General features: G+C 52.8%; 2 protein-coding genes across 2 annotated transcripts in view; both read left to right on the top strand.

Annotated features, from left to right (window-relative positions):
- The window catches only part of LOC138352723 (salivary glue protein Sgs-3-like), a 21,272-nt gene extending 20,605 nt beyond the window's left edge, over window positions 1–667 (top strand). Inside the window, exon 3 of the mRNA XM_069305305.1 lies at window positions 473–667. Within this exon, the coding sequence (XP_069161406.1) occupies window positions 473–667 (195 nt within the window). The remainder of the gene's footprint in view (window positions 1–472) is intronic.
- The window catches only part of LOC123771381 (caudal type homeobox), an 85,993-nt gene continuing 76,187 nt past the window's right edge, over window positions 195–10,000 (top strand). Inside the window, exon 1 of the mRNA XM_045763889.2 lies at window positions 195–1,654. Coding sequence (XP_045619845.2) covers window positions 928–1,654 — 727 coding nt within the window. The 5' untranslated portion in view covers window positions 195–927. The remainder of the gene's footprint in view (window positions 1,655–10,000) is intronic.

Here is a 10,000-nt window from a genome sequence, read left to right on the forward strand (position 1 = left end):
TTCTTGCAAGGCGACTGGCGGTGTCATCACTGCAGGAGTGACGTCTGTATGAGCCGCTATTGGTGAAGACAGTGAGGGAGGCGGCGTCCCATTGGTCGCGCGAAGGCCCCGAGGGGGCGGAGCGTAGGTGGCAGAGGGCGGGGAGTGGGTGACAGTGGGCGGAGCGAGGGCGGGGCCACAGAAGGGAGCCTGACAGCAGCGTCAGCGGCCATTACTCGATGGTGGCGGTGAGCGTGTGACACGTCCTGTCCCGCAGCTGTGTGTTCTGCACCTCTCCGCCCTTACAGCTGTGTTTTAGCCCGCTCAGTTCTCTCTCTCGCCCCGAGAGCTGTGTTCTGGCCCCTGAGAGCCGTGTTCTGAATATTCCCGCCCTGGCTAAGTGCGTTCTGCCTGGCGTACGAGCGTCTATATTTTGATCTAGAGCCAAACTACCTCAGTTTGAACGGTCGTTGTTGTGTTGGGTTTTCTGTAGGAAGGTGACAGGGTTACTCAGGAGTGTATACGTGTGGGAAGCTTTGAAGACCTGTGTGCGCAGATCTCGTGTGTTGGGACGCAGTGCGGTGAACAGCAGGTGACCGCGGGGCGCAGCGGTGTACGGCGCGCGTGTGAGCGGCGGCGTGAAGGAGACGCAGCGGGCGGCGTGAAGGAGACGCAGCGGGCGGCGTGAAGGAGACGCAGCGGGCGGCGTGAAGGAGACGCAGCGGGCGGCCTGAAGGAGACGCAGCGGGCGGCGTGAAGGAGACGCAGCGGGCGGCGTGAAGGAGACGCAGCGGGCGGCCTGAAGGAGACGCAGCGGGCGGCGTGAAGGAGACGCAGCGGGCGGCCTGAAGGAGACGCAGCGGGCGGCCTGAAGGAGACGCAGCGGGCGGCCTGCAGTAGACGCAGCGGGCGGCGTAGGTGATGGTTGCGGGGCTGTGTTAGAGTACCATGGTGCTGGTGGTCGGAGCCTCTGACTACGCCATGTTCCCCGCCGCCAACAGGCCGCCGCCGCCGCCACCGCCGCACGGGGTGGTGGCGCAGCAGGGCCACGCCGGTTACTTCTCCTACTACCCGCAGCAGGCGCACCACCACCACCACCACCACCACCCGCACCACCAGTACGCCCCACCGGACCTCAACTGCAACCTGCAGCCGTTCATGACGGGACAGTTCAGCGAGGGGCTCCAGGGCGCCGCCTGGCACAACCCGACCATGTACATGCCCGCCACCCACCACTCCGCCGCCGCCCACTGCCAGCAGCGCTCACCCACAGGGTATGACGATTGGGCAGCGCCTCTACACCACAACGGCAGCCACGGGGGCGTATCCCCCTTACCGCAACCCCCGATGCTATCCTCCGCCCCCGGGGGCATGCAACACCCGCCCCACACCCCGTCGCCCTGCAACACCACCCAGCCAGGGCCCGCCTCGCCCAACTTCGCCCACTACCAGAAACTGGCCCCCGTCTCGGGGCCCCCGGAGTTCGCCAACGACAGCGGTGTTCCAGGGGGCGGAGGTGCGCAGTCTCCGCACGACAGCGTCCTGAACCTGGGCGAGGGGGCGGCGGAGGTGGGCTCCCCGCCCTCCGCCCACGCCGGCACCCAACGCCCACAGCAAGTGAGGTCTCCGTTTGAATGGATGAAGAAACCGTCCTATCAAGCTCAGCCCAACACAGGTGAGTCTATCACGCCCACACAATTGGCTCTCTCCTATACTAATATATAATATATTTTATTATATTCTCTATCACTAATTATATAATATATTTCTATATTAATATATTAGATTTTTTAATAGTCTCTTGCAACTATATTATATATTTTATATATTCTTTCGCAAATTATATATTTTTATTAATATATTAAAATGTTATAGTCTCTCGCTAACATATAATATATCTTCTATTATATTTACTATATTACAAAATAAATCCTTCCTTAAGAAGGGAAATTGAGAAAGCTTATTTTCATTCGCTAGAAACACCGTGAATGATGTATATAAATGGACGCAAAGTTTTTAAATACATAACAAAATTCAACACGATACAAGGGACCTAAATGAGATAAGTTTAGATTAAGGGAAGACTTGAGTAAACAGGGCCGTTGATTTACGGAACAAATAATCGAAGAATACGCGTCGGATGACTTGATTGTTTCCAGCGTAGGTTAGACATATATGTGTTTGGTGGATGTAAATGGCTCTCAATCCTGGGTCAATAGGCCTCCTGCAGCGGCTCATGCATACGTTCATTTCGCAAAAAAATGAAAAATCAATGAAAAAAATTTCAATAAAACATAAGATAAAATTATGTATTAATAAGAAAAATGAATAAAGTCGTGACCCAAGCACCGGGTCAGTATAAAATACAGGAGAAAAACACGTAATTTTGACTAAAATTATGACATTTAAGCCAATATAGAGAATAATTCATGCAGTCAAACCATATCGTTTTCTGATGAAAATGTTTTGAGATTCAATATGACAAAGCGGCCTGTTATGCCCTAATGGGCGGCCTGCATACTGCTCAGGCCGCCCACTAGAGCAGGACTGAGGCCGCCCACTGGGGCAGGACTCACGCCGCCCACTGGGGCAGGACTCACGCCGCCCACTGGGGCAGGACTCACGCCGCCCACTGGAGCAGGACTCACGCCGCCCACTGGGGCAGGACTCACGCCGCCCACTGGGGCAGGACTCACGCCGCCCACTGGGGCAGGACTCACGCCGCCCACTGGGGCAGGACTCACGCCGCCCACTGGAGCGGGACTCAAGCCGCCCACTGGGGCAGGACTCACGCCGCCCACTGGGGCAGGACTCACGCCGCCCACTGGAGCAGGACTCACGCCGCCCACTGGGGCAGGACTCACGCCGCCCACTGGAGCAGGACTCACGCCGCCCACTGGGGCAGGACTCACGCCGCCCACTGGAGCGGGACTCAAGCCGCCCACTGGGGCAGGACTCACGCCGCCCACTGGGGCAGGACTCACGCCGCCCACTGGGGCAGGACTCACGCCGCCCACTGGGGCAGGACTCACGCCGCCCACTGGGGCAGGACTCACGCCGCCCACTGGAGTAGGACTCACGCCGCCCACTGGGGCAGGACTCACGCCGCCCACTGGGGCAGGACTCACGCCGCCCACTGGGGCAGGACTCACGCCGCCCACTGGGGCAGGACTCACGCCGCCCACTGGGGCAGGACTCACGCCGCCCACTGGGGCAGGACTCACGCCGCCCACTGGGGCAGGACTCACGCCGCCCACTGGGGCAGGACTCACGCCGCCCACTGGAGCAGGACTCACGCCGCCCACTGGGGCAGGACTCACGCCGCCCACTGGAGCGGGACTCAAGCCGCCCACTGGGGCAGGACTCACGCCGCCCACTGGGGCAGGACTCACGCCGCCCACTGGAGTAGGACTCACGCCGCCCACTGGGGCAGGACTCACGCCGCCCACTGGGGTAGGACTCACGCCGCCCACTGGGGCAGGACTCACGCCGCCCACTGGGGCAGGACTCACGCCGCCCACTGGAGTAGGACTCAAGCCGCCCACTGGGGCAGGACTCACGCCGCCCACTGGGGCAGGACTCACGCCGCCCACTGGGGCAGGACTCACGCCGCCCACTGGGGCAGGACTCACGCCGCCCACTGAGGCAGGACTCACGCCGCCCACTGGGGCAGGACTCACGCCGCCCACTGGAGTAGGACTCACGCCGCCCACTGGGGCAGGACTCACGCCGCCCACTGGGGTAGGACTCACGCCGCCCACTGGAGTAGGACTCAAGCCGCCCACTGGGGCAGGACTCACGCCGCCCACTGGAGTAGGACTCACGCCGCCCACTGGGGCAGGACTCACGCCGCCCACTGGGGCAGGACTCACGCCGCCCACTGGGGCAGGACTCACGCCGCCCACTGGGGCAGGACTCACGCCGCCCACTGAGAGTACAAGGATAAAGTGGTCCACTGAGAGTAGGGGAGTGAACTGCTGGCTGACAGCAGCACGTCAGCCGAGATTAATGGCATAACCGCCCCGAGGGACTTGTTAGTTGAGTGTTGCCGCTCAGTGAAGTGTGTTGTCACTCGCTAAGTGTGTGTTGTTGCTCGCTAAGTGTGTTGTTGCTCGCTAAGTGCGTGTTGTTGCTCGCTAAGTGTGTTGTTGCTCGCTAAGTGTGTGTTGCTGCTCGCTAAGTGTGTGTTGTCGCTCGCTAAGTGTGTGTTGTTGCTCGCTAAGTGTGTGTTGTTGCTCGCTAAGTGCGTGTTGTTGCTCGCTAAGTGTGTTGTTGCTCGCTAAGTGTGTGTTGCTGCTCGCTAAGTGTGTGTTGTCGCTCGCTAAGTGTGTATTGTTACTCGCTAAGTGTGTGTTGTTGCTCGCTAAGTGTGTTGCCACTCGCTAAGTGTGTGTTGCCGCTCGCTAAGTGTGTTATCGCTCGCTAAGTGTGTGTTGTTGCTCGCTAAGTGTGTGTTGCTGCTCGCTAAGTGTGTGTTGCCGCTCGCTAAGTGTGTTGTCGCTCGCTAAGTGTGTGTTGTTGCTCGCTAAGTGCGTGTTGCCGCTCGCTAAGTGCGTGTTGCCGCTCGCTAAGTGTGTTGTCGCTCGCTAAGTGTGTGTTGCCGCTCGCTAAGTGTGTGTTGCCGCTCGCTAAGTGTGTGTTGCTGCTCGCTAAGTGTGTGTTGTAGCTCGCTAAGTGTGTTGTTGCTCGCTAAGTGTGTGTTGCTGCTCGCTAAGTGTGTGTTGCTGCTCGCTAAGTGTGTTGTTGCTCGCTAAGTGTGTGTTGCTGCTCGCTAAGTGCGTGTTGCCGCTCGCTAAGTGTGTGTTGTTGCTCGCTAAGTGTGTTGTTGCTCGCTAAGTGTGTGTTGTTGCTCGCTAAGTGTGTTGCCGCTCGCTAAGTGTGTGTTGTTGCTCGCTAAGTGCATGTTGTTGCTCGCTAAGTGTGTGTTGTTGCTCGCTAAGTGTGTGTTGTTGCTCGCTAAGTGTGTGTTGTTGCTCGCTAAGTGTGTTGCTGCTGCTCACTAAGTGTGTTGCTGCTGCTCGCTAAGTGTGTTGCTGCTCGCTAAGTGTGTTGCTGCTGCTCGCTAAGTGTGTTGCTGCTGCTCGCTAAGTGTGTTGCTGCTGCTCGCTAAGTGTGTTGCTGCTGCTCGCTAAGTGTGTTGCTGCTGCTCGCTAAGTGTGTTGCTGCTGCTCGCTAAGTGTGTTGCTGCTGCTCGCTAAGTGTGTTGCTGCTGCTCGCTAAGTGTGTTGCTGCTGCTCGCTAAGTGTGTTGCTGCTCGCTAAGTGTGTTGATGTTGCTCGCTAAGTGTGTTGCTGCTGCTCGCTAAGTGTGTTGCTGCTGCTTGCTAAGTGTGTTGCTGCTCGCTAAGTGTGTTGCTGCTGCTCGCTAAGTGTGTTGCTGCTGCTCGCTAAGTGTGTTGCTGCTGCTCGCTAAGTGTGTTGCTGCTGCTCGCTAAGTGTGTTGCTGCTGCTCGCTAAGTGTGTTGCTGCTGCTCGCTAAGTGTGTGTTGTTGCTCGCTAAGTGTGTGTTGTAGCTCGCTAAGTGTGTGTTGTTGCTCGCTAAGTGTGTTGTTGCTCGCTAAGTGTGTGTTGTTGCTCGCTAAGTGTGTGTTGTTGCTCGCTAAGTGTGTGTTGCTGCTCGCTAAGTGCGTGTTGCTGCTCGCTAAGTGTGTTGTTGCTGCTCGCTAAGTGTGTTGTTGCTCGCTAAGTGTGTGTTGCTGCTCGCTAAGTGTGTGTTGTTGCTCGCTAAGTGTGTTGTTGCTCGCTAAGTGTGTGTTGTTGCTCGCTAAGTGTGTGTTGTTGCTCGCTAAGTGTGTTGTTGCTCGCTAAGTGTGTGTTGTTGCTCGCTAAGTGTGTGTTGTTGCTCGCTAAGTGTGTTGTTGCTCGCTAAGTGTGTGTTGTTGCTCGCTAAGTGTGTTGTTGCTCGCTAAGTGTGTGTTGTTGCTCGCTAAGTGTGTTGTTGCTCGCTAAGTGTGTGTTGTCGCTCGCTAAGTGTGTTGGCGCTTGGACCCTTGGACCTTCCTCTTGGACCTTCCCCTTGGACCTTCCCCTTGGACCTTCCCCTTGGACCTTCCCCTTGGACTTTCCCCTTGGACCTTCCCCTTGGTCCTTCCCCTTGGTCCTTCCCCTTGGACCTTCCCCTTGGACCTTCCCCTTGGACTTTCCCCTTGGACTTTCCCCTTGGACCTTCCCCTTGGACCTTCCCCTTGGACCTTCCCCTTGGACCTTCCCCTTGGTCCTTCCCCTTGGACCTTCCCCTTGGTCCTTCCCCTTGGACTTTCCCCTTGGACCTTCCCCTTGGACCTTCCCCTTGGACTTTCCCCTTGGACCTTCCCCTTGGTCCTTCCCCTTGGACCTTCCCCTTGGACTTTCCCCTTGGACCTTCCCCTTGGACTTTCCCCTTGGACCTTCCCCTTGGACCTTCCCCTTGGACCTTCCCCTTGGACCTTCTCCTTGGACCTTCCCCTTGGACCTTCCCCTTGGACCTTCCCCTTGGACCTTCACCTTGGACCTTCCCCTTGGACCTTCTCCTTGGACCTTCCCCTTGGACCTTCCCATTGAACCTTCCCCTTGGACCTTCTCCTTGGACCTTCTCCTTGGACCTTCCCCTTGGACCTTCTCCTTGGACCTTCCCCTTGGACCTTCCCCTTGGACCTTCCCCTTGGACCTTCCCCTTGGACCTTCCCCTTGGACCTTCCCCTTGGACCTTCCCCTTATACCTTCCCCTTGGACCTTCTCCTTGGACCTTCCCCTTGGACCTTCTCCTTGGACCTTCCCCTTGGACCTTCCCCTTGGACCTTCTCCTTGGACCTTCTCCTTGGACCTTCTCCTTGGACCTTCCCCTTGGACCTTCCCCTTGGACCTTCCCCTTGGACCTTCTCCTTGGACCTTCTCCTTGGACCTTCCCCTTGGACCTTCTCCTTGGACCTTCCCCTTGGACCTTCTCCTTGGACCTTCTCCTTGGACCTTCCCCTTGGACCTTCCCCTTGGACCTTCTCCTTGGACCTTCTCCTTGGACCTTCCCCTTGTACCTTCCCCTTGGTCCTTCCCCTTGGACTTTCCCCTTGGACCTTCCCCTTGGACTTTCCCCTTGGACCTTCCCCTTGGACTTTCCCCTTGGACCTTCCCCTTGGACTTTCCCCTTGGACCTTCCCCTTGGACTTTCCCCATGGACCTTTCTCCTGGTCATTGAGTCAAACTCAACATTAAGGTCATTCACGGAAGCTCATACAAAAGATTACGTGGATAGTTAAATCTGGATTCCAAATTATAATTTATATAGATGTGATAGAGAAACTTGGTCAAATGGAGGAGTAGGTCAGTATATTAAAGAGGACCTGGTATACACAGAACTACTAAACTCAACTAATGAGGTGGTAGACGTACTTGGAATTAAGGTAGAAAACATGAACCTTATTATTATCCTAATATATAAACTGCCAGATTCAACGGTTGAGGAATTCTCAGAGCAGATGCACAAAATAGGAAACATCCTTGATAATCTAGCAAACCCAGTTTCAGATATTATCTTCCTTGGAGATTTCAATTTACCGAGTCTAAGATGGAGAATGGTAAACACAAATATCATAGCAAAGAACCAACCTGGAAATAATCAACCACAGGTCTGAGAACTTTTGAGATTCTGTGACAAATTCTCGCTCAATCAACAGATTACAGAACCAACTAGGAACGAAAACACACTAGACTTGTTATTCACAAACAATGATGAACTAATCAAAGACATAACAATCTCAGATACTTCATACTCAGACCATAGGCTCATTGAAGTGCGAACTAGCATAAATAACGGTAGTAGGTCTAAGAGACCCAACAAGCGAGAAGGAATATTCAATTAATTTAATTTCAACAATAAGAGGATCGACTGGGAAAAAATAAATGTAGACCTTGCAACCATTCAATGGAAGACGGTCTTAAGCGACAAAACTCCCACACAGGGAATAGCTCAACTGACAGCTGAAGCTTGCAAGGTCTGCTTGAAGCACGTGCCTGTGAGGAGGGGCAGAAAGAGGACCACTCTAGAAAGAGAACGGAGACGACTGTACAGAAGGAAAAAAATAACGGAAATGCTTAAGCAGACACAATTTTCACAAAAAGGAAAACAAGCCTAAGCAGGGAGATCGAAGAAATAGAGCAAACGTTGAAGCGATCATACGAGTCTGAGGAAATGGAATTGCAACAGAATGCTATACAAGAGATAAAGAAAAATCCGAAATATTTTTTCACATACGCAAAATCAAAATTAAAACTTCCACCAGTATTGGACCGTTAATTACAACTGAAGGTACGTACACAGAGGACAACACAGAAATTAGTGAAATTCTAAGAAGCCAGTATGAGGCTATGTTTAGCACACCAATAAACAACATGAAAGTTGATGACCCACACAGCTTCTTTATGAATGACATTTAAGCTGCAGATAATATAACGGATATTAACACGAACTCGGAAGATTTTTAAAAGATAAATTGACAATATGCCTATGCACTCAGCTCCTGGGCCTGACTCATGGAATTCATAAAGAAATGTAAAGTACCAGTAGCGAGATCACTCGGCGTAATATGGAGAAAGAGCCTGGATACAGGGGAGATACCAGCAGCACTTAAATCTGCAGATATAGCTCCTCTGCTCAAGGGGGGTAGTGAAGCCATGGCAAAAAAGTATAGACCAGTTGCACTAACATCACACATAATAAAAGTTTTTGAAAGGGTGGTTAGGAATCGAATTTAAGGTTTTATGGGAAATAATGAGCTACATAACCCAGGACAACATAGATTTAGAGCGGGAAGATCCTGTCTGTCACAGTTACTCAACCACTAGGTCAAAATCACAGAAGCTTTAGAAGAAAAACAATGCAGATGTTGTTAATAAGGTTTTCGACTGGGCAGCGGAAAATAACATGATGTTTAACATAATAGATAAATGATAAATTCTAGGTACTCAGATACGGCAAAAATGAGGAACTGAAACATAATACAGGGTACAAAACACAATCAAATGTGCCCATAGTAGGAAAACAGCATGTCAAGGATTTGGGAATAATGATGTCCGACGACCTAACGTTTAGGGAGCATAACCAAGCAAATATCGCGTCAGCCAGAAAAATGATAGGATGGATTACGAGAACTTTCAAATCCAGGGATCCCATCACAATGGTTGTACTCTTCAAGTCACTTGTGTTGTCCCGTCTTGAGTACTGCTCAGTACTCACTTCCCCCTTCAGAGCAGGAGAGATTGCTGAAATAGAGGGAATACAGAGAACATATACGGCACGCATAGACGCGATAAAACACCTAAATTATTGGGATCCAAATGTACTCACTATAAAGGAGACGAGAGATATATCAAATAATATACACGTTTTATTACTGTTTAACGGTACCTTGTCGGCTCTATTGTACCCTACTGTTTAACGGTACCTTGTCGGCTCTATTGTACCCTTCTGTTTAACGGGAGAGAGAGAGAGAGAGAGAGAGAGAGAGAGAGAGAGAGAGAGAGAGAGAGAAGAATTGATCGGGAGTCAGTACATTAGACAATCGACGGTTAGAAAGGCGGGGCCCAAGAACTAACAGCTCGATCCTGCAGGCACCAGTAGTAAATACACACATACATACAAAAACGTACCTACTGAACACCTAAAATCAAAAAACGTCCTTGAAAAGCAGAGATGCACTAGGTATTCAGAGAGAACTATCAACATCAGAGACCCGAGACTGTTCAACACGCTTCCACTACACATAAGGGACATAACTGGCCGACCCCTCACAGTGTTCAAGAGAGAACTATCAACATCAGAGGCCCGAGACTGTTCAACACGCTTCCACTACACATAAGGGACATAACTGCCGACCCCTCACAGTGTTCAAGAGAGAACTATCAGCATCAGAGGCCCGAGACTGTTCAACACGCTTCCACTACACATAAGGGACATAACTGGCCGACCCCTCACAGTGTTCAAGAGAGAACTATCAACATCAGAGGCCCGAGACTGTTCAACACGCTTCCACTACACATAAGGGACATAA

This window comes from Procambarus clarkii, chromosome 54 (assembly GCF_040958095.1).
Source record: "Procambarus clarkii isolate CNS0578487 chromosome 54, FALCON_Pclarkii_2.0, whole genome shotgun sequence".
In the NCBI taxonomy this organism is placed as follows: domain Eukaryota; kingdom Metazoa; phylum Arthropoda; class Malacostraca; order Decapoda; family Cambaridae; genus Procambarus; species Procambarus clarkii.